Source organism: Pseudorca crassidens, chromosome 9 (genome assembly GCF_039906515.1).
Source record: "Pseudorca crassidens isolate mPseCra1 chromosome 9, mPseCra1.hap1, whole genome shotgun sequence".
Classification (NCBI taxonomy): domain Eukaryota; kingdom Metazoa; phylum Chordata; class Mammalia; order Artiodactyla; family Delphinidae; genus Pseudorca; species Pseudorca crassidens.
In genome coordinates, this window is record NC_090304.1 from 92650985 (window position 1) to 92675209 (window position 24225).

At 41.6% G+C, this 24225-nt stretch overlaps 1 protein-coding gene across 8 annotated transcripts in view; it reads right to left on the reverse strand.

Annotated features, from left to right (window-relative positions):
* The window catches only part of CADM1 (cell adhesion molecule 1), a 344102-nt gene that overhangs the window by 28354 nt on the left and 291523 nt on the right, over window positions 1-24225 (reverse strand). For 3 of the 8 annotated variants that reach the window (XM_067751098.1, XM_067751094.1, XM_067751093.1), the window contains exons 7-9: window positions 22290-22462; window positions 17325-17411; window positions 6089-6121 (exon numbers count right to left, since the gene is read on the reverse strand). In XM_067751098.1, the coding sequence (XP_067607199.1) occupies window positions 6089-6121; window positions 17325-17411; window positions 22290-22462 (293 nt within the window). The remainder of the gene's footprint in view (window positions 1-6088; window positions 6122-17324; window positions 17412-22289; window positions 22463-24225) is intronic. The other 5 variants (XM_067751099.1, XM_067751095.1, XM_067751101.1 and 2 more) reach the window with 3 other exon arrangements.

The following is a 24225-nucleotide window of genomic DNA, read 5'->3' on the forward strand; positions in this document are numbered from 1 at the left end:
GAGGCAACTGAGTAGGGATGTTATCCACTGGTTCTGAAATCTGATTGGTTGAAAGTGTTCCTATTTCTAATTGGCTTTATTCATTGTATAAAGACCGATGAATACAATTATTTGAATAATTGTTATAAATGGGCAACATAAAGTTCTCCTCTGTAGTTAATTATGAATTTGCAGTTCTCAGGAGGCTAATCCCTCACTTCTACGTGGCCCAATGAATATCAAAGCATGCAACATACATGCTTGGCACCCACTGAACCATATTAAACGAGGATGTTTCAAGTAGGCAGTTTTACTGCTGAAGGCTTGTTTCCCTGGGGAGGGCATTAGAAAGCTAATTTAAAAAAAATAAAGACAAATATGTTTATGAAATATCATTGATATGCAAAGTTTCCCATTAAAAAGCGACAGACAGTTTATACACACCTCATTAAAGATGAAACTGTCATTTTTAATGGCATAAACTTTAAAATATACCAAATCCTCTGGAATCTACAGCTCAGATTATATCCAAAAGTGGGAAGCCATCTAGGTTAGTGGTTAAATTTGTTTTTGCACTACTATTGTATTTTATGAATCTATAGTGCTCCGCCATAGCTGGATAATTTCAAAATAAATATAATTAGGAAGAGTTTACTGAAGCACTGAGTGTACAAGCAAAATTTACCTCCTAAAATTACTTTGACTTAGGTAGTTTTCTTTCGTGATAAAAATTATACAGCTTTCATTTTTCTCAAAGAAAAAAATGCATTTTGTGAGGCAGAGAATAGTCTTCAAAAGGAAGCTCCACCATTTAACAATAAGTGGGAAATTACTTCTGGGTTTTTCTCTTGAACTTTTCATATCATCCGCTCAAGCCCTTCCTGGTCACTTCAATTAAAATGTATTCAACACATTTCTTTAAACTTTGTTAAACAAATGAAAGTTTACTTTTGGTCCATATGGGATTTTCTTTTGAGCAATTAATGAAATCCTAAGGTGCAAACATGATAATTTAATACACGCACGAGAATCGTCTCTTCCGCAGACGTGATTTTTGCTCCTTCGTGATGCTATCAATCACGTGCTGCACGTGCCCTGAGCCTCCTCAGACAGTGCTTCTGCTGTTGGTATGGTTACTTCTTTCCAGCACAAATCGCTGGCTTCTAAAAATGGTATGTATGGCGTAGCAATTTTGAACCAGGTTAAGGAAAACCTCAAAAATTAGAAACAGCAAGAAATCCTAGAGTTAGTTAAATTCAAGGTCAAGGTCAAGTAAAATCTAAATGCTTGGGGCTCAATTCATCAGGGTTTCCTTCTTTTTTTTTTTTTTTTTCCTTAAAATTTTAAAACAGAATGATCAAATAAAACCTCTAGGAAACAAAAAAACTTCCCACTGGCCCTAGTATCATTCCCATTATGAAAAAATAGGCGATGGTCTCTCTCTTACCTAAGCAGCATATGTCTGATCACTTGGCCATATTATGGAATCTGTTACTTCCATCACCAGCCATAAGAGTTCAGATGCCCCGGCAGTTTTAATCTAAATGCTCAGTCAGTCATCCTGTTCTTCCTGCTTTGTCAGCTTTTGTGGAGAGTTTTTCCCTTGGTCCCATTAGCAGAAATTTGGTTCACGCCGTTAAACAGTAGCACATTGTTTCCAAACTGCATATCAAGGCTGAAACACAATCTTCAGGTCCTGCAGCCATTCGTAAACCTCTTTAGCTTTGTTCTTGAGTAGAACATACAATGTCTGCAGAGTCCCTTGACTGAATGACAGCCTTCGAATGCCACTGTTGTGTACTCATACAGAGAGATGTGCAGAGGGGTGCATACACGGATGGTGGACATAGAGGTTGTAATAATGCGCACTGCTGGCTATTTTTCTTTAAAATGGGCTTCAGAATTTCCCCACAATTGAATAGAAAGATAAGAAATTTCATGTGCTTTTAGAATTCCATCACGGCTTGCACGACTTATGAAGTAAGTCAGGGAAAGGGAGATCCCTGGGGTAGTTGCCTAAGGGCAGAGGTCTAGGGGATAAGCATGTATCTAGCACAGGCCAAACATTTTGAAACCAAAACTGAAAGTGAAAAATTATGTCAGAGGGGTTCCCAGTTTGAGTCTCACTACAATTGCATACTAAATTAAAAACTAGTTAATAACTCATTTGGGATTATAAATTCATGAGATCATCAGCTTCTAATGTACCAAGAGGTAGCAAGCAAAAGGACGGGTAGACTTGAAAATAATGAAATAGCGGTGGGGCAGAGTGGGGGGAGAGACAGAGAAAGAGAAAGACAGAGAGAGAGAGAAAGAGAGAGAGACAGAGAGAGAGAGAGACAGAGAGAGAGAACCTCAAACCCAGAGGAAGCCAGCTGACTACAGTGCAGCAAAAGCACAAGCACTATTCCAGACCATGGGCATGCTGTCACCCAAAACCTCACACGAGGGAGGTGGGTGGGGGAAGGGAGAGGGGACACACAGGGCAGAAAAAGAACAAGGCACAAGACACTTACAGAGAAGCGCCCCACATTGGAACAAACAAATAAAAACCATCACACGCACCCACACATCAATAATCATAGGAACGAGTACACCATCCGTGCTTAACGTCACTCATGCATTTCTGCCATAAATTTCAGACCATGTGGTACCAGGATTTGGCAGAGTGTTTTTTGCATTTCTCAACATGCACACATAACACAGGATTCTTCCTGTCCAGGCCTTAAGGATGAGCTCCAAAAACACAAATGCTCAAGATCTTTCTTCAAAGATCCCTTCCATCGCCCTAGTCTAGGAATCCCACTCTTACACTCACATTTATCTTTACTGTACTATCAATTATATCCTTAAAGACACATTGTGGCTGACTGTTGTTTGGTTTCTTTTTGGAGAAAATCCATTTGCTTTTGAATCATGCCCATGCACTTCTAACCTCCCAACACATGCTTATTCTAATCAGATATTGGTAAGAACAAAAGGTCAACATACATAAACAACTGATATACTTCATACATACTCTAGCAACACAAGCTTGAATAAAATATTTTAATGAGTCTTCAAAGGGAAAACATTTTGTAAAATTAGTTTTTTTCCTTTTTAGAAAAGAAAAGAGAAGTATGGAAAGAAATCCAGTATGAAAACTTTTAAGACCAGTACAATGGTCACAACCCAGGACGTCTTGTCATTTAAGTTGCCAAGTTATCAAACCACAACATTTTTCTAGGCCCAGATCTCCAACATGAGCATCTCAGGATAATTCTCAAATGAATCTAAGTCACATGGTTGTTATATGGAAGAAGCTGGCTTTTACCCATAAGTCACTTGAATAAAGTCAGTTCTGTATCCTCATCTCCTTGGAAATGTGGTCCCCTGCTTTGTAACTCCAATCATATTCTATTGCCTTTTCTATCCTGACAACTGACCTGGAAGACTTTCTCCCCCTGTTAAGTAAAATTCTAGATATTACTTTGGCTTTCATTAAAGCTTTTTGCTGTGGGCTGGAGAGTATGCTGTTGAAAAGAGGGGTCAGATCCCTTTGGGAGGATGCTGTGAGGGTTTTAGACAAGTTGGAGCATGTATTTATAAATGCATTTTATAGGAATCAACCTGGATTATCACTTCTCTCTACCTGCTAAGGAATCATATATTATATATGATGATCATATATTTATACACACACACACACACACACACACACACACACACACACACATATATATTATACTATTCTTACTTCCTTTTTTTTCTCCCCTAATTTCTTGGCTGTAGGTATACTTCTCATTCACTGCTGGTCAATAGCATCCTACTGGGACATTGCTGGCTTGAACACTATCCCTGAACTAGTAAGACAGTGGTTGTTTCTCACAGTACACAGGCATCTCTGTTTCCTGTCACACGAATGCTAGAGTCCTATTCCAAGTGTCTCTTTATTATACCACAAAAAGAGATCACCTTCACTTTCTTTCTCCATAGAGAAATACATGTTCAAATACTAGTATCCTAAGATCAGGACTGGCTCCCTAAATTAATTTCTCATTTTTCAGCTCAGGGGACATATTTTTTTTTCTGTTATTTTTTTTTGTGTGTGGTACGTGGGCCTCTCACTGTTGTGGCCTCTCCCGTCACGGAGCACAGGCTCCAGACGCGCAGGCCCAGCGGCCATGGCTCACGGGCCCAGCCGCTCTGTGGCATGTGGGATCCTCCCGGACCGGGGCACGAACCCACGTCCCCTGCATCGGCAGGCGGACTCTCAACCACTGCGCCACCAGGGAAGCCCAGGGGGACATATTTTTTACCTTGAATACCCCACCCAACTCCAAGACCTACAACTATTAGAGTCATATAACTACACAAATGTTACTGAAGGGACCTAGAAAACAGAAGCCTGGAGTCTTGAGATAAATGATTAGTATCTCTTCAAAGATCTCACAGAATTCAGGAATCTTATGATTACATTTGACCCTGGAGTTAATTATAGAAAGCTCAGAACTTAAAGCATCTTAAAAAGAATAGAACAAAAATCTCTTGAACTACATTAAAATAGCCTTAAAGCTCTGAGAATAATCGATAAAAGTCAGGAAGTGCTCAATTAATGATGAAACCTACAAATAACTGAGCTTAATGGAGTGCAGTGTCTGAGATGCAGTGAGCACCATGGGGCATTACCTTGGAAAGTGGAAGTTTTTTACCTAATTGATTTCTCATGATTGTTGGTGTATCTGGCCCTTTAACTAATTTTATGAACTTTTCCCTTTGTGCCAGTGACAGGGAGGGCAGGGGGAGGTGGGTTAGGGTGGGGAGGGATACTGCCCCATACCCAAGTTTGTTTTGCTTTCTCAGAATTTCTCATCAGAAGGTCCAGATATGGGGGGTGGTCAGCCAAGCATAAAGGCCTGACCTTCAAGGACGGCTCACACAGCATAGGTTTTGCTCAGAGATTTCTAACTGGTTAAGTCCTCAAATGCAGGTCTGTTTAAGAAGGTCAGTCGTGCTGGGAAGAGCTGTTTCTCTAAAAGTTGAATGAACACCATAGGGTTGGCTGATCACCTCTTGTCATTTAACTGATAGATTTCAATCCTGCACAATGTGCAAAGCGACGTAATAGGCCCTTTACCAAATAATTCCCTTGAATTCAGTTATTAAAATTCAGCCCATTTTTAACTAACATATCTTTCTCCAAAGCACGATATCGCCAGGGTGAGATGTGAGCTAAGTAACACAGTAATATACAGATGAAACGTGATTCTCATTTTCTGATTGGAGACATATAGAAAAGTGAATGGACCTATTCCAACCTAGGAAGTCAGTGGATTAATTCGGAAAAGGATTTCCTGATGCCCCCTGCTGAGCTGTATTTACTCGGTTTTTTATCAGCTTTTGGCTAACATCGTGAGGAGTTTTTTTTTTTAGTATTTTGCCTACAAGGTACCCACACACAAATGGTTTTTTTTTAAGTCCCCGTTAATGCTGTTGAAATGTACATATGGTATCATTCTTGTTTGGAGATGTTTCCCGCCAAATGGTCGCATAAACTTTTATGCACACGTGGAGATTAAGGGTGAACCTGCAAGAGGCCGTGGAGGTAAATATGATAATTAAAGAAGAACAATGTTCTTCCTCATCCCTACGTCATGAATTTAAACAGGAATCTTCCGCCCTGACCTGTCCTTCAGTCTCGACTACTAAGTGGCATAAATGACTCCTCTTCAAAATGTACCTAAGATTCTAGCCTATGAACGAAGAAAGCAACTGGGCCTTTAATTCAGATGCTATGATTTTTAGGCAAATATTAGGTGTTTTTTTTGGAGTCCCTTATATTTCAATGTCTGGCGGCATTATAGAATTAAGGGCTACGTGCAGCTAAAACTCCTGCAGCCCAGCCAGCCGACAGGGAGGCCTCATCTCAGATTGCAACCATTGAACACCGAACTCACAACAGAAATGACAAGACTCGACATCCTTTCAAGCCTCACAAATTAGAGTATATTTATGAGGTCAGTCTACTCGGAACACAGTTTCCCTTGAAGACTACATTTCTCTTTTTCCCAGGCTTGCCTTGCCGCTCAGCAGTGCTGAGAAGGTAGATAAACAGTAATGTGGTACCAACCGTGGACTGCTGGTTCTGTCGTCGCCGTGGTGTCTACAGACGGGAACAGAGGATTGGAGGAAGGGAAGAAACAGGAGGAACGGCATGCAAAAAAAGGGAAAATGGAAAAAAATGGAACAGATAATATATGAGCAAGCTTTCAAAGAACATCGCGTGACAAGCAATAATAAATGAAAAGCCAAAAGCATTTGAAGTGAGTTGCACTGTTTTAAGACATGCCTTCAGCTCAAAGCTGCGAGCCAGTGAGGAAAACAGTAGATTCTTTGGTTCTGGGGGTCTTGCCAGGATACATCTACTTGCTAGTCAATAGTCAGGGGAACATGCAAAGTGATGAGAAACACCAGTGCAAACTCAGTGACTGGTAGATGGCTCTGAACGCACCAAGGCTCAGGACTGTGACAGAAAAGCTCAGTCGGGAGGCTGGCTGAACAACAGATTCATACATTCAAACATTGCCTTTGTTTTAACCCAACCCACCCAGGCACTCAGGCTTTACGACTGCCAATCAGGCGTCGCTGAATCAATTGCACATTTAGGATCCTTTTATGGCTCATGCGCAGATGCCTGTAGATGAATATATGGGTTCAAGTTTTCCATCCAGTGTGTTATTTCAGCAGGGTTCAGCTGGAAAGTTCAATTAACTGGGAGGCCAGGGGAATGAACATGTTAAAGGCTTTCAGATTAGTTTCTATACACACACACACACGCACACGCACACGCACACACACACACATGCACTCATACTCACCACTCAGCCATCCTCCACTCTGCGGATCTTACTATGTTACAATCTAAGGGCAAGAAGTCTTGCATGGAAAACACCCAAGTCCACATAATTTGCCAAATGCCACTTCTCATCATGTGACATTCCAAAAATTAAAGCATCCAGCCGTCCCTTTGCTCACGATCCAGAACCACATTCACTGCTGTGAGCTGCCAGGAGTCCTGCCTTCAGGGTGAATCAGGAGATGGCACGTGAGGTTTTTTCACTGCCAGATGCACTTGTTATGGAAGAAACCGTGGTTTGTCTCTTCTTCTATTTTTAATGCCGTTCAAGTTTTCTCCTTCTACCAGGCTTCAAAACCAGGCCTGCTATACTGGCTCCTCTTCACAGGAAATTCCTCAGGGGGCTCCAGAAATTTTCCTTTTCTTTTTGGCTAGAGGGGAAGTGGGATAAATATCTAACAAAATGCACGGCAACATTCCTCTCCCAGAGTCGTTTTAATACCCCTCTTCTAGCCAACTTCATTCCAATGTCAACCCATCTGGCCGGGTTGTAATTTTCAGTTCTACCTTCTCAAGGTGTCTCCCTCCACAATGCCTTTCTGGCCAGAAAGGAGTGGAGACACTCACACGTGAGCCGGTCATGTCGAGCTGTAGTGGGATCCTGGGTTGACACTGCAAGTAGTTACCTGTCCTTTTTTATCATGCAGCTATTTAGCTGGTAATTATTTTCATGAGTTCTGGAGACACCAAAAGACGCCTTTGGACTTGACATAGGCAATGTTTAAATGCACCAGAATGCCAAATGTAACATTTTTTTTTTTGGTCCAACGAGCCTGGTGCTTCTGATTTATAAATATGACACATGAATTCACACCAGTGTTCCCCTTCAATTCCCCTTTCCTCAGAACCCTAGACCATCAAAAAATCAGAGCCCTTCTAAGGAGCCAGAATTAACCAGAAGTCCGAGAGGCCACTACAGCTTAATAGAACTTATAGCTGAGTTTCTGAAGAACAGATGAAGGAAAGAAAAACATAAAATAAACCACACCAGAACGCAATACTTACTTACAAGTCTGTATGCATAAAAAAGCAGTTAAAAAACAATACCGAAAATTGTTCAGATGAAACATCTCTACATCAGATGCTCATGACACGTCTGACACGTCTCCTTACTTGAAACATTCAAGTCAAGTGTTAGTTTGAGGTGCTTTCAATTGCAGGGGCAAAATCAAATGCACATTTGTACAGAAACACTTATATGAAAGTTAATATATTTTATGGCTAGACACTGGCTTCTTTCCAAAATTAATTTAAAAAATAGCAATAAACATTTTGGCTCGTTATTTTTGTAGCAGCACTTCTAATATGCTCTATTTTCACCAGGTAAATCATTAGTATAAAATGAAAGGGGTTGGAGTAAAATCTAAGGGTCCTCAAAAATAATGTCTTAGCATTAACCGACGACTCCCCAATTTACTGTCTGCCTACATCACAACATCACGCCAGCTTTATGATGAAATCAAACTAAGGGAAGCTGGGTGTACGCTTCCCTGTGGGTACCAGAGAACAAATGAAGGGAAGTTCACAGGGCAGCCTGCCTCCCCATTCTGGGGATGGGAAATCCATCAATTGCGCCCAACAGGGAAGAGAAAGGGATGTTGAGAAGGAAAACACACAGTTCTAAAACAGTGAAAAGCAAACACATGTTCAAGTCAAACAACACAGTTACTGCAGCTGGGAATGGCAAAACCAGGGATCAGCAATGGAGTGGCAGAGGGCAGCAGACACACAGGCTTGGCTACAAAGTTGAGACCGAGATTGAGGGTGAATGGGGGAGTCGCTGATTCCATTTCTCTAAGAGCATCTGGTGAGGTATCTGAACAGAGGCTATTTCAAGTAAAGAATGAAAAAAAAAAAATCTTTAGAAGTGACTTTGTGCTCCCCGCAGGAGAGCACTGTGACAGAATCTAATTCTCCTTCATAATTGCATTACGACGTCATGCAGAAACCACAGACACCCTGGCTCTGAAGTGAGTGCGGCTCTGTGAAGTAGGATTTATTAAGGTATCTTAATCAGGAGACTGGAGAGATGTGCTAGCCCACCCCTGTGAATCAACTTGTGGGGTCACTATATTGTTTGATAACATTCTAAGTGTACAGGCAAAATGCAAACAGTAACTTTCCAACAGAAGATAACCGAGGCTCTAATTAACTTGAAAAATGAGAGTGCCTAATTGCCCTAACAGAGGCTGTTTCAAACTTCATTCTGCGGCTGCCTTTAAAAAATAATCTTTGCGCTAGGCCTAGGAGAAAAATAGGTCACAGAAAGTTGAGCTGGACTTACGGTGGTGTAGGGTTATGAAATTAAAAAAGCCTCTTTGAGCTACTGTCTCTTTTAATTTTAATTACAATGAGGGAGAACTTTATTGTACATCTATTTTTATATGGTCAAGAAAAAGCAATCCCACGTTCCTGCAAACCCAGTAAGTGTGTATGGTCTTAATAGTCACTCTCTAGCTGTTTTATGAGTATAATTAAACAAGGTATCCAAGGGCAGGGCCTGCACTGCTATTTGAAAGATGAACATTTCACTGAATATCGACTTTCAGTCTCCCAGCCATACAAACAGTTTATGGGACCCTACCTTGAATACATTAAACATCACCTATATTTCACAGTGGCAGTATCAGATATTTTCAAAATCAAAAGGCTCAGACAATGTGTCAGATTAGAGACACCATCCATTTAACCAAGTAGCAAAAAAAAACCCAAACCAAAAACAACAACAACAAAAAAACCGCATGCGAGGCAGCTGGGCAATGTTTAGCTGAAACAGTCATGTGTAAGCTCCACTGTGGCACATTCTAATCCTTTCATATGGATTCTCTCCAACTTAGAATTGTTCATTGAGTGTGACAGACTGGGGGTTTAAAACTAATCCATAAATTAGTCCGTGGTCTCAAACACAACGGGTGTCATAAATGAAAATGAAAATCCAGGAACGAAATTAAATTCACAACCTTAAATACTTTTTCTTCTCCAACTGCTCTATGGTACTCCTGCTTTATAATGCCCAGATTCACTGCAAGGCTGCATTTGGGGGGAAGGGGGGACGGTATGAGTAGGCTGCACATTAAAAAATGCATAGGGTAATAACCCAATCTGCTCAAAAGCAGAGCTTAATTGTAAAGAATTTAAATTCTGCCATTTTGATTGTCATAAGCGTAAATGAAAGCATACTAAGCAGTCCAGACATATTTTAATACACTTTCTCTCAGTTTATTTTCTTAACTAAAGTCAATAAGGAGCCAATGGGTTTTCTTAATTGAATTCCCCTTCAGTTTGTGTTATGGAGTTGCTTTAAAGCTAGACGCTAGGGTAGGCAAGGACTTCCCCTGACGGTTTTATTCTCACGATGGTGCTGTGCTGGCCAATATATATTAAGTATAGTTCCCTCTTTTTCTTTCTTCTTGACATATTTGAAATCTATTGAAAGCAAACATACCTGCTGGAAAATTAAACTTTGAAATTTATTTTCTACTGGTTTCCTGGTTAATTTTCTTTCCATCTATGTTCAGCTTTAATTAAACTCCCATTGCTCAGGGATGGGAGAAATGGATAGGAACGGAACTGAAGCTAAAAGGCCCGAGTAGGAGACCCCTAAGAAAGCTTTCTTCTGTCTTCCTGTCATCTCCCCTTTGAGTGAAGAGATTGTGTGCCAGGGAACAGCAGGAAGGGGAGTAGGTTGTTGTTGTTTTTTCTTTCTTTTTGGTTAATTTCCAGTTTTGTTAAAAGCTTCTTCAGAATTGTTCACAAGTGCTACTGTACCCCTGAGATTGTCTCATTTGCAAACCAGATGTTCTCAAAATAATAATAATAATAACCACCAGTACCGTGGTTTCATTTAACAAGGAAAACAATTCCTATCCTATGTTGTGTCCGTGCTGGGCGGTAGGAGGGACAGAGAGGGGTGAGGCACCGGTGAGGGGAGGAAAAGAGAGGGATGCAGGAGGGTGATGGTGGGGAGAGGGCAGCAGCTCTAGAAGTAGTAGTTTATATTCATCTCCTGGAGGGCTGGGTCCTTCCTGCCAAGTCCTTTATTTCCCACCACTGAGATAGCTCCAACTTTCTAATCCTAAGAAACCTGTATTTATGAGATTATTCTTTTGCACTGTTGTGCATGAATCTTTAGTATGAAAACATGTCAATTCCCTCTCTCTTGGATTATTTTTCAACAAGGAACATAAGAGCATGGAAATGATGATAGAAGCATTAGGAAAAAAAAAATCTCACTGACTTCCCATCTCTCATTCCTTTTTGAAAAAAATGCAGAATCAGGTGACCTTCATCACTAATTTCTTCCATTCCCTCATAAGTCAATATGGGTCAAAAACTGGTTGGCTATGATGCTATTTGTAATACGTGTATCATCATCAAAAAAATAAAAATGTACACACTGAAGACAGTATGGAAAAACATGGTCCACGCACCTCTGGGGCAAAAACTTGGAAAGGGAGCTCGTGACAAAACAGGTGGCTCGTGAGTGTCTACTAGTGCCCTAATAATATTCTTGTCACCAGGCATACTGGTATGTATATCACTAACATTCGATAAGTATTCAATAAATGATGAATGAAAAACAGGCTTGATGGAGTAGATGCCAACTCTAGAAAAAAGGCAATTTAGTAAACATCCTAGGATGAGAGATGTGTATTTCCTAGCAACGATGGCTTAATATATATCCCAAATATAAATACACACAACAGACACAAACACTGACGATGGATGCTTGAAGTAAAGTTAGGCCTTCAGGCTTAATTTCCAAAATGCCATCCTTTCTTATCCACATTCTATCCATTCTTTGGTGGCATAGACCAAATTCTACGTCTCCTGTGACAGTCTTCAATCTTCTGAATCAGCCCTAAGTGCACAGTATCTCCTGCTTAAGGAGTTCCAATGGGTATAACCTATTTCCTCAGCTATATTTTAAGGGGTCCCAAGAATTTTCTGTCTCCGTGGGCACTAGCACAGTGCTGTACATATTATGGGTCCTTGATACGCGTTGAATGAATGCCTAAAAGCATTACCCCTTATGTCATGCAGATATCAATAGCACAGAGTAGGAATCATGACGCTAAGACCCTGGAGAACAGACAGCTCTATGTGGAGCAAAGCTCTCTATTGTAACATAGCTGGTCATGCTACAGAGTCAGTCTTAAGACAGGTGTACTTCTTTCCTTTGTATTTAGGAAACTGAAAACATGGGCTTGGTTGTTGAGTTTCCCCAATTTGGCATCCGCAGGAAGGATAAGGGCTGTTCTCACCTTCTTTATTTATGTGACCTGACCCACGTTACACACACAAAAAAGCTTATGATAGGAGGCTATGAATGCCAAAATAATAATGTGAGCCTGGGGGTGGGACTCACTTTCTCCAAGCTATATTGGGTACTGAGTGATTAGATACCAATAAGAAAAACCTTACTGTTTTCTTTTCCAAGAAACACAAAACATTTAATTGGATATGGACTTTCAAAAAGAGAAAAACTCATTTATAAATGACCTACTTCATTCTTATGAAAGGATTCTTAAATGTGTTTCAGAATTCGGCCCTGTAGCTATTCATTTCTTATTCTAAGGTGATTTTAATTTTTTAATTTATGACAGTCACATGTATAAATGTGACCTACGGGTTGAGCTCCTCCTGGCCTGAATTTTATATTTAAGCTGCTAAGGGTGTTTAAAACTGAGTGCTGAGTGTTTTCTATGGTACTTCTCATCAAGTACGTAACTCAGGGCAAAACCAGGCAGAAATAAAACAATATCCACATTAACTAGGGAGGGAAACACAGAATATTTTCCTAACATGATTGATCCAACTGGCAGACCGGGGCAAAAGCTATCACCAAACACAAAACCAGGTATTTTTATGTACATCTAATATACAAAGTCAACTAATTTCAAAGAAAGTTCAAAACAAAACAAACAACGCCCTCCCCCCTCCCCACCCTCCCATGGCAGTAGACTTTTCTTTGATTCTGGGTTTTGAAAGGAATTTGCATGGAGGCCTCTTGCCCCGGGTAATGGTTGGCTGTCTCTGTATTTTCACAGAGGATGCCGGGGATGGATTTAAAGTGCAATTTAAATTAGGCATTTTGCTCTCCTATAATCTAGCATATATCTTCGTGAGTGACAACCACATGGACAACTTGATATTAAAAAAAAAAAAAAGGGAGTGGGGGTCTGCCAGTAGCAATAGTCAAAACAGAAATATATGGTCAGAAGATTAACGTACATGAAAGAGAACAGAGACACCAAAGAATCTTATGGGAAATCACAGGAGGCTCTGCGCGGCTCCCATCCCAATTTTATCCCTCAGATGGTTTCTTATTTGGAAAGCGATTCTAATGACATTAGTGGCTGAACAGTTATAAAACCATAACAATGTTGATATGGCAAATTGATATCAAATGCTCCTTTCAGTACTCTAGAGCCTGCAAAAATTTTCTGCAGGTGAATCTATCTTTAGATGTGGCCTTCACAGGTAAGTCAGGAGAGCTTCCCCACGCAGGACGGATGGGAGGCAGAGGCGCCCTGCTCCTCCCACCCACCTGTGATTCTGGGTGGGCAGCATCGGGTCAGATTGGGCTTACAATTCCTCTTTTTCAAGGGCCTCCAGGATGAAGATTTAACATATTTTGAGGGAGGCAGGTGACTCGGAACTCACGAAGGCCTGCCTCCCTAACAGGGAGAACAATTCAATTATTCTGGTTATGAAAGATAAAAGATAACACTGGAACACTTCCTTTCAGAGACATCAGAAATCAACTATGACCTTTTGAGTTTAAAAACATTTTTCGATTGCATTTAAAAACAATTTGTACGTTTTTCTTGTAATGAAACGCTGACCTAGGGAATGGGTTTCAGTCACTGCATTTGCCTGGGAGAAAAGAAATAGATGCCCGTGGGCTTCCTCTTCCTCTTAGTTTTTTTTTAAGCTGAGGCTTTATGTTAGTATCACTAGATTTAGCTGTTGAAGCTTTTAAGGCTAATGGTGGCTGTAATGTACCAAACAGTACAAGAGAGAAAATGAGTGGAGATTAATTTAGCTCTCCATTTGTCAGGATTCAGTCTGGAAGATTTCTTAGGAACCAATCTAAATCTAGGGGATAGCCTGGACCTTTAAAATGGGACACGGAATCATTCAGCTCCATAACCTTTAATCTGTTTGAAGAAAGGACCAAATGTTAAATTCCACAAGTACACTTTCTGGGCAAGATAAATATATATAAGACTGCTTGTTAAGACACAGCAAGCCTGTAAGATCACATCCATTAAGGCAGTGGATTCTACAATGTTGTTTTAGTGGCAATTTTAGTGTAACGACTCTTGGGTGTGCCAGTGAGAATCAGGGCATTCATCACCACAAATGCATTTTGTGTGTAGAGCAGGTTCAGCTGCTAACATCAAGAGGCCAAAGTGCACCTATGAGATCATCTTATATTACCTTGAGCAAAGAGGCCAGGAGGAGAGGAAGAGGAGAAGACAAGTCCCTATAAAGGTACCTGTGATGTGGACAGAAATATAGCATTGTTTGTTTTTAAAATTTCCTCTTAAATGGAGTCTCTGTGGTTGTAACTGTGATAACAGTGAGTTGTAGCTGTTTGAAGACGTGAGATTAGCTTTAGTCTGGAGTGAAGGTTTAGGAGCTGTGAACTGAAGCGCCTCTGCTGAGTGTCTGAGATTGATGGTGAGGGGGGAGGAGTTCAGGGAGTGTTAAGAAAGGTCTTTTTTAAAAAAGCCTAAGCTAGTGAGAGGCCAGCCACAAATGAAAAGTGCTGTTTCATATCAAATCCAAAAATGGGCAGAAGACCTAAATAGGCATTTCTCCAAAGAAGACATACAGATGGCCAACCAACACGTGAAAGGATGCTCAACATCACTAATCATTAGAGAAATGCAAACCAAAACCATTATGAGATATCATCTCACAACAGTCAGAATGGCCATCATCAAAAAATCTACAAACAATAAATGCTGGAGAGGGTGTGGAGAAAAGGGAACCCTCTTGCACTGTTGGTGGGAATGTAAATTGATACAGCCACTGTGGAGAACAGTATGGAGGTTCCTTAAAAAACTACAAATAGAATTACCATATGATCCAGCAATCCCACTACTGGGCATATACCCTGAGAAAACCATAATTCAAAGAGTCATGTACCACAACGTTCATTGCAGCTCTGTTTACAATAACCCGGAGATGGAAACAACCTAAGTGTCCATCACCGGATGAATGGATAAAGAAGATGTGGCACATATATACAATGGAATATTACTCAGCCATAAAAAGAAACGAAATTGAGCTATTTGTAATGAGGTGGAGAGACCTAGAGTCTGTCATACAGAGTGAAGTAAGTCAGAAAGAGAGAGACAAATACCGTATGCTAACACATATATATGGAATTTAAGAAAAAGAAAGTCATGAAGAACCTAGGGGTAAGACAGGAAGAAAGACACAGACCTACTGGAGAACGGACTTGAGGATATGGGGAGGGGGAAGGGTAAGCTGTGACAAAGAGAGAGAGAGGCATGGACATATATACACTACCAAATGTAAAACCGATAGCTAGTGGGAAGCAGCCGCATAGCACAGGGAGATCAGCTCGGTGCTTTGTGACCGCCTGGAGGGGTGGGATAGGGAGGGTGGGAGGGAGGAAGACGTAAGAGGGAAAAGATATGGGAACATGTATATATATAACTGATTCATTTTGTTGTAAAGCAGAAACTAACACACCATTGTAAAGCAATTATACTCCAATAAAGATGTTAAAAAAAAAAAGAGAAATGTGGTATTTATGCCGAATGAATGAAGGCCTTGACCGCCTTAAAATGTAAACCTGACTAGCTACCTAGACGGAACCTTCTACAAGGAGAGGTAATCAAGGCTGGCTCACACCAGCCTTCTTCTTTGCAGAAGACAACTTCTGCAAAGACAAAACAGACCACAGAAGGGCTTTCTTAATGGGTTCACACATGCAGAGGAGTAGCGAAAGGGGTGGTGTAATTTACACTGACATCCAAAGGGCCGTTCATAGGAAACTATGAAAACCTGGTAACAGCAGCTCAAGCTTAATTGGTTTACTACCCGGATAAGAGGTAAGAAATCATGAAAGGTAAACACCTGGTTCGCAGCAAGGAAAGTTGTTAGCATGGTTGCTCTGGAAATCAGTCAGGGAGGGGCATCTTTGTTGCGCTTATTAAGGATGCAGAAAGTGGGAGGAATCTGTCCGCACTGCTAACAAACTGAGTTTACTTAAGAAGCAGAAGAAACTAACAAAAAGCTAAAAGGCAAATACACACAGACAAGAATTTAGGAAGCAGCCTGGATGGAGCCGAGTTTAGGGTGAGACACAAAAACCAACTGATGGATTTTCAGAAGCTTTTCAATTAAGTGCAGGCACTGATGTTTTCGCAAACATCATTCAGAACCATGCTCTCTAGTGGCTTATTTAAAAGTTCTTTGTTCCACTCTAATGTTAGAAAGGTGAAGAAAACTGAAATTAGACAATCTATTGTTATATTTCATAAACTGATGAGGCCTCCTCTTTCACTGAACACTTAGAATTTTCATCATGTCTATCACACCAACTCCCGTGGAAACTGAAAATGTCTCCGGAAAGTCAATGTAAAGGATGGTCTTACCTAAGGAAATCTTGCACGTCTACTCGACGTGGTGCGGCCATAACCTTTCCCACCCTGGTCGGCAGAGAAAACAACAAGTCTCCCGGACAAGCGACATCAAGCACTGAGAGCCGCTGGGGACCAACCAGGAAGGGGCTGGAGGACATAACCTCCTCCCTCAGTGACGGTCAGAAAAAGGAGACCACGAAACTCACTTTGGATAGGAGTTTCAGACAGTCCAAAGAGCTAAACCACAGAGTGACAACCGCAGCGGCTCCTCCAGTGTTTAACGGAGGGCAGGAAGGGGTACTCGAGTGCCCAGAGTGGAACAGACGGTGACTCCCCAGGTGACACATGGTCAGTGGGTACTCTCTGGGGCAGGAAGGATGATGCATGTAGGAACATGGCCCACGTGGACATGTTAAAGGGTGTGTATTTTCCTTCATGTGGATTAAGATGAAATTAAGGCAAGAAGAAGATCCGAAGCCGGGATACTTACCATTTCGTCAACCGTGGCTCAGCACAAGCTATCCGCGTGTTCTCTAAGAGCCAGGCTGCCATTTCCCCCCTAGCATTTTTCTTTGCATGGTGATGCTTAAAAAAGAATTCTGCAAAATATCTGATCTACTGTTAAATGCTTGGATGTTAAAGTCTTTTCTGAGGTCCTTAAGAGTCGACTTGAGAACACAGTATCTAATGTCTTTCAAGTTCCCAAATAAAGGAATAATTCTATTCCAAGGAGTTAAAGGGGCCTTTTAGGCTTCTTGTTATACATACCAGAAAGACAGTGTACATTCAGGACATCTGCAATGGCAATGAAGGTACCATACCTGCGATGATGGTAAGGATGGTGGTGGTGGTGGTGGTGGTGGTGGTGGTGGTGGTTGTTGTGAGAGGAGGGATAGTTGTGGGGGGATCTGGATAAAGAAAAAAAGGAGAATCAAACCCACAATGCTGAGCACAGCGGTGATCAGTAACGACACAACAAAGGCGTGAAGACGCTGACATGTTGTTTGATGACTTCTCGCTTTAAAAACCAAAGACTCCCCCCGCCGCCCCAGCCCCGCAAAAATTTATCTCTTATAATCATATCCCAAGGCCTTATTTGGAAGAGCTAAGAAAAGAAGAAAAGAGATTTGGGGGCTTCCCTGGTGGCGCAGTGGTTAAGAATCCGCCTGCCAATGCAGGAGACACAGGTTTGAGCCCCGGTCCGAAAAGATCCCACAAGCCGTGGAGCAACTAAGCCCATGTGCCCCAACTACTGAGCCTGCGCTCTAGAGCCCACAAGCCACAACTACTGAGCCCACGCGCTGCAACTACTGAGCCCGCACACCTACAGCCCGTGCTCTGCAACGAGAAGCCACCGCGATGAGAAGCCCGCGCACCACGACGAAGAGTAGTCCCCACTCGCCGCAGCTAGAGAAAAGCCCACGCATAGCAATGAAGACCCAACGTAGCCATAAATAAATAAATAAATAAAACAAATTTTAAAAATTTAAAAAGAAAAGAGATTTGTATCAATGAAGTGAACTAGGGATGAGGAGATGAGAAGTAGAGAAGGGAGGAAAAATCAAAACATATGACACGCCCCCCCACCCCCATCCGATTTCAAAGGGTGAGGTTAGACCAACTCAGCCCCTGAGAGGGTCCGACGGTTGTCATTTCATTTTATGCTTTCACCGGTGGGAGAAAGGAGGAGATGGCGCTGATCTATCTAAAGGGCTCCTATCGGCCAAGGGAAAGTGTGTGCCTGCCTCTTGGTCTCTGACTGTTAACTTCATTATTCTCCATCAATACATCCCAGCAGGAAGTAAAACTACTTCTATACTTGTAATAAATACACAGAAGAGAGAATGTCACCACTAAATATCAAGTTCCAGGCATGTGAGATTTTACTGAGATTTTATTTTCTAAAAGTCAATAAATTTTACAACTTATAAATATTAATCAGTTCATTGCCTTTGCTCAAGCCTGACCTACGTGGGCGACAATGATAAAACTGAAGAACGTTTCCATCTTGTAAACAAGAGAATTAAATATAAACAAGGCTTAACCCTCCAAGACAGGAATCCGATAGGGAATCCTCTGTCAGGTGTCTGATATACTGTATATTCTTCTATCATCTCCAAAATTATTTGAGGGAAAAGAGAAGGCAAATATGAAACAGAAAAAAAAAATCTCAGCCCAACTGATCAAACTGAATGTGTTAAATTGTCAGCAAGACTTTGACCTAAGCAATCATTCTGCTATGATAGAGCGTAAGACGATTTGAAGGCTTTTGATTTTAAATTTTATCTAACGCCCGTCAACTTTTTCTCTGTGACACATCTGGTGTCCTTTTATCTCCAAGTGAGCTCTCAGACTGTCGAATTAATACATCCAAACCTTAATTATATACCGTGTCTTTGTTGGGTTTGGCGGAACTTCCTGGAAGTTTACGAAAACATTATCTTGGCGTTTGGTTATGAGGTCTGCTTAAAAGATTCCTACCGTTGATCAATAATCAGTTTTAATTTTCCTCACAAACTTCTCTCACACGTACACAAATGTACGAATTTGACAGGGAAGAATCAAGAGCAAACCTGTCTGTTTTAGGGGAGACTCTGTTCATTGAAGTTGGGGATGCCAGCAGTTTAAACGACTATTGAAAGCAGCCTCACACATGAGTGCAAAAAAAGAATCCATTAAAAAAAAAAATCTCATTCTCTTCCAAGAAGTATAAATGATTCATAATTTCAAACTACCTTGTTAGAAGAAGAACGGACAGTACACGTTCAGTCTTGCTTTTTGGAGTACTTTCTTATGGAGGCCACAGGTGGGGAAGCATTTTGTGACCTGGGAGACCACTGGATGCACCTACATCCTGTGGCAGGTGCAGGTACAGGTGCAGGTAGGGACGCAGGTGACTGGGGGGCACCAGTCCCTGAAGACAACCTGCTCTCTCCATGCCCCAATTCAGCTGTACCCAGAGATGTGCCTTCTCTGTTCTGATTCAATGACAATATTTATCACTGAAAAGGAACATCTGTAGCTGGTATGCTACAATGCTATTTCTGTCTCTATTTCAAAAAGTATTGGCACAAAATGTGCGATGTCCACGATACAATCAAAGTGCACCTGAAGGTGATTTGAAATTACCATTACCAACAGGAGTGGAACAGAGACTGACTAACGAGGGCAGAGACTTCAGAAAAAAGGTCACTAGTTCCTTTCATTTTGTGAAAATCACACACTTCCAATTATTTTCATCACTACTGGGGTAACTTGTCCTTCACATGTGGCTCAAGTGACCTAAATGAATTAGATTCCGTTATCAGGTGTAATGCCTAGATCATTTCTAGCGATAAGAGCAACGTGAGGTCACTATTTAAGAAAATACAGAGTTGGAGCTAATAAGCTATGTTTGACACATAGACGCTAGAAGAACAAAAGCAACTGGGGCTCAGGCGCTAACCAGATAGATTCGCCAAGTACAGAAGTTACCTCTAGAGAATTAAACATTTTAAAAGCATGTTAACTCTGAGTTCATAAAGAACTTTGAAAGCTGCTGTAGTAGGACAATAAATTGGCTTTGAAAAGAAAACCTACTCACCATCTTCTCAAACTGCTAGAATATTTTATTACTAGACAAGCAGCACCTCAGGTGAGTGTTCTAGCCTGTCATCCCAAGCATTACTGCTAGTACAGGTTATGGGAGGGAGGTAGCATATTGTGCATCTAGCAAATTCCTAGACCAGGCGAAGTGCACCATCTTGGGTTGGGGAGATAGGTGGAGGTAGATGTGCTTGCCTACATGGGCAGGTCTCTGTTTCCTGGCTTTCAAATAATGCATTCTGGCCCAGCGAGTTCATTCCCAAACGACAATCTTGCATTGGAGGGAACTGTTCTACCGGGAAGCAGAGAGAGTAAGAGAAACTACAAAGAAAGACACACATTTCACTGTAGACTTTAGAGTCAAAGTTATCGTGGCTCTGAAACATATTTAGTAACCATGTGAACTTGGGCAACTTATGTGACCTTTCTAAGCTTCCTTTTATCATCTGTAAAATGGGATGGCGCTTACCTCGTCATGTTATCGTGGAGATCAGAGGTGATCGTGCATGTAAAACTGTCACCCTAGCGCATGGAACGAAGTGCGCAAGCCCTCAATAAATGCTAGCCAGAGCTAGGATCCAAAATTATTCAAATCTATCTGTCAAATCCACAAAACGCTTCTCATCTTGAGATGTCGGAACAGTGGGTACAATAAGTCAAAATTGTTTTTCCAGATAACTGAGTCTTCTGAATCAAGGAAGCACATAATAGACTGGTGGAAATTTGTCTCTGCTTTTCATAATCTGCCGTTTTAAAAAAGAGCTGAATGAAAGTCGTCTGTAAACCTGGATAACAGCAAGGCTGGGGCCTTGCATGAGGCTTAAACCCTGATGTTGAGCATGAGAGGGATGTAGAAGCAAAAGGGGGATGGCTGGAAGCGGGGCACTCGGCACCTCCTTGCACCTACACGGAGAGCCATTCCCTTCACTCTGATCTCCTTAACTACCGGGGAGAATGAATGCTATTATGTGTAGACCACAGACAACGTGGGTAGTGTGCAAAGAAATCACACCTCAGAAGTCTATACATAAAGTGATTAGATGTGAGCCTTTAACTTTGCATTATGCTAAGGAAAACAAAACTCAGGTACAGGCTGAGGATTCTATTTTAATATCCATGTAGATATGAGGTAAAGCATGCTTCTATTCATCAAGGAGACTGCTACTCCTATTTTCTTCATAAGGAAAGTGGCCAGGTTCTAAGACGTTATGGTGTAAATATCCCGTATGTAGATTTACATGTGTATACGTGTATATTCACATACACTTACACTTGGATTATTTACCTGGCTCACATGAAGAGAGAAATGCACACACATGTTCATATATTTACAAGATACTGAAATTGTCATGCCTATGGTTACTCATTCTGTGTCATGTCAGCTCATGACTATTTTTCCTGGTGTAAAAGTAACCGAGAGAGTCAACTGGACAGAAGAGACTCAATTCGTCATCATAAGACTAGACAGGCAGTGCACTCCTCAACTAAACAGAGAATATTCACCAGACACAAAATTGACCATGAGCTATAAATGGGAAATAAGTTTAAAATGGCTGGTACAAGTAGGTGCACAATAAATATTTGTTGACTAGAAAGTGAAATTCGTGATCATATGTTTTAATAATCCTGCAAAAAGATATTAAGAAAACAGACAAATTTTTTAAAAAAGCACTTCTGTCTAAAGCAGTAGCTATAGGTGGTTAACAGAGCTACCAAGGACCTTCTATTTTTTTCCCAAGTATTTACGGGCTTGCGACATATGGAATGTAATAGCTTCATGCTGAAAGTAGGATAGTTGTGCTCATCAAAGCAGGAGAAAGGCTAGCCCAGGTTTCATCGGAAAAGACCACTGGGAATAGACTTTCTGAGCTGAAAAGCCATTAATTGGTAAGGTTGGATTTCGCAGTCATTATTTCTAACATAATCTCCATAGCGTGCGCCTGAGGACAGAGCTTTCCTACTCAGCATGACCAGAGCCTGTGATCTAGAGGGAAGCCCCCAGGATTAGAAGGGGAGAAGAAAAGTTGCTGTCCTCCTAGTGGTAGCACTGGGGTCCACCTTGGGCCAGGCTTCTTTAATTCTTGAAGGAAACAAACTGTTTTTTTGGTTTTCAACTTGACCAAAAGCTCTAGGAGTGAATCACAAGCAGCAGCTACATAATAAATGAGTCAAACGGAAGAGGGCTTCATCTTCTCACGTACCGTATACATACAGCATATAATCCGAATGAGCTTTCCCCACTATGTTGGAAGCCTCACAGCGGTATGTACCATTATCTGTTTTGTTTAGGTTATTGATGAACAGGTTGGGCCCCGACAGTACGGCGTGTTGAGGCATTTCATCATCGACTCTCACCCAAGTTACCATCACAGGCCTGCAGAGGGAATGGGAGAGAGACAGGGTGCATTACGATTTCCCACCAAGATGTCTGCATCAAACCTCCCACCCACACAGTAAGTGAGTCCCATGCAGGATGACACAATTAAAGAAGACTTATTGTAAGTTCAGAGAATGAGAGCTGTGAAGGCTTCACAAATCTGTTTGGAATATCATTTTTTTAAAAATATTATCAGGTGTTGAAAAACTTTCAACAGACCAGAAGCAGGAGTCTCATTATTTCCAATTCATCTTCAACAAATCAGCAAATAAACTAATGTGCCCTATTTTTATGCCCTGCTGTGTGCTTTCACACCAATTCAGACAGGACAGAGCTCACCCATTGTTAATCATCTCATTAATTAGGGGGAAAAAAAAATCAAATCCTGGGCTAGTGATACATGCATTAATCTCATGGTTACTAACACGCCGAGATAGTGGCATAGAAAGTTGTGATATTTAAGTGGATTTTGAGTTTCGCAGAAAGGAGTGGACTTTTACAGCTGAATAGTGCTTTCTTTGGCCTCTGCTGTTTGGAAAAAAATTACCTCTTCTCATTCTGGAAAGATGTAATCACTTCCTGTCCCCTTACCCCCTACCCATAACACACCCTCCGCCAACCCAAGACCCCACCGCACCTTCCGAGGCCCCAAGCCACCTTATCTATGTGTTCCTTGGCAAAATGCCTGTCTTCCCTGGCTCTCCAAGGCCCTCACACTGCTCCCCTTCCCCTGTGTGTGCACCTGCAGGTCCCCAGCTCGAGGGACAGGCTCCCAGATCAATGGCTGTGGAGTGACAGCACCTCCACGTGAACTCCTGGGGTCCTATGGTACTTGCTCATCAGAGGGGAGTTTATTTTCGTGATTTAAAGACCACATTTGTATCCATCAGGAAAAAGCAAATTTCACAAGATGCTCCAGGGCCCAAATTGCACACACACCGAGTCTTTTTCAAACTCACTGAATTTATAATCCTTCAAGGCAGCCCCTATGAAATCGAGGCCACATCTAGGGCTGGGCCTGAAAGCTGCCATTTCCCAGGCAGGGCCACAGAGATTCGAGCACAGAAGCAGCTTCCTTTCATTTTCTGCACTGCCGCTAGGAGCAGCATCAGAACCAAAGACCCGTGCTTCGTATGAACGGGCACTCAAGACAGCCGTGTCAAGTAGCACTCCGGTTTTCCAATGGGATGTGAAGTCACAGTTTTTCTTTAATGACACGTGGGTTTGTTATCACAACCCAGTAAATTATTTTAAAATGAGCCCTGCATCCGTCCTCCTCACAGGCAATGGCGAACGGCTCTGCCTGGCAATCAGACCTACCGTCCCGCTGCTTGAAACCACCAGTGGGGGTAAATGCTGAGAACATTCACAACATTTAACGGCAAGTTAAATTACCATTTTTACTGTATGCAATTTCTTGAGAAAATAAATAGGGGATATGCTAGAAGGGCTAGCAGTCAAGTAACCCGTGCTTTTCTCAGACAACCGTGGACCCGGGCCGATTTGAGAGGAACAAGCAAATACCCTCTCTGGCATCAATGTCCCGAAGGAAACATACAATTTACTGTCCCCGTGGCACATGCGACTGAACACAGTACCATCTTCAGGGGAAAAAAATATAGAAACAAAATAGAGGTTAGCAAGCCATAGACTGTAAATGTAGTTAATATGGTTGGTACTGTAAGTGGCAAGAGGCCTGAGAGAATTTATTTTTTTTGCCACTGGACCGTTTTGGAAGGAAGGCAATTTGCTACCTGGGG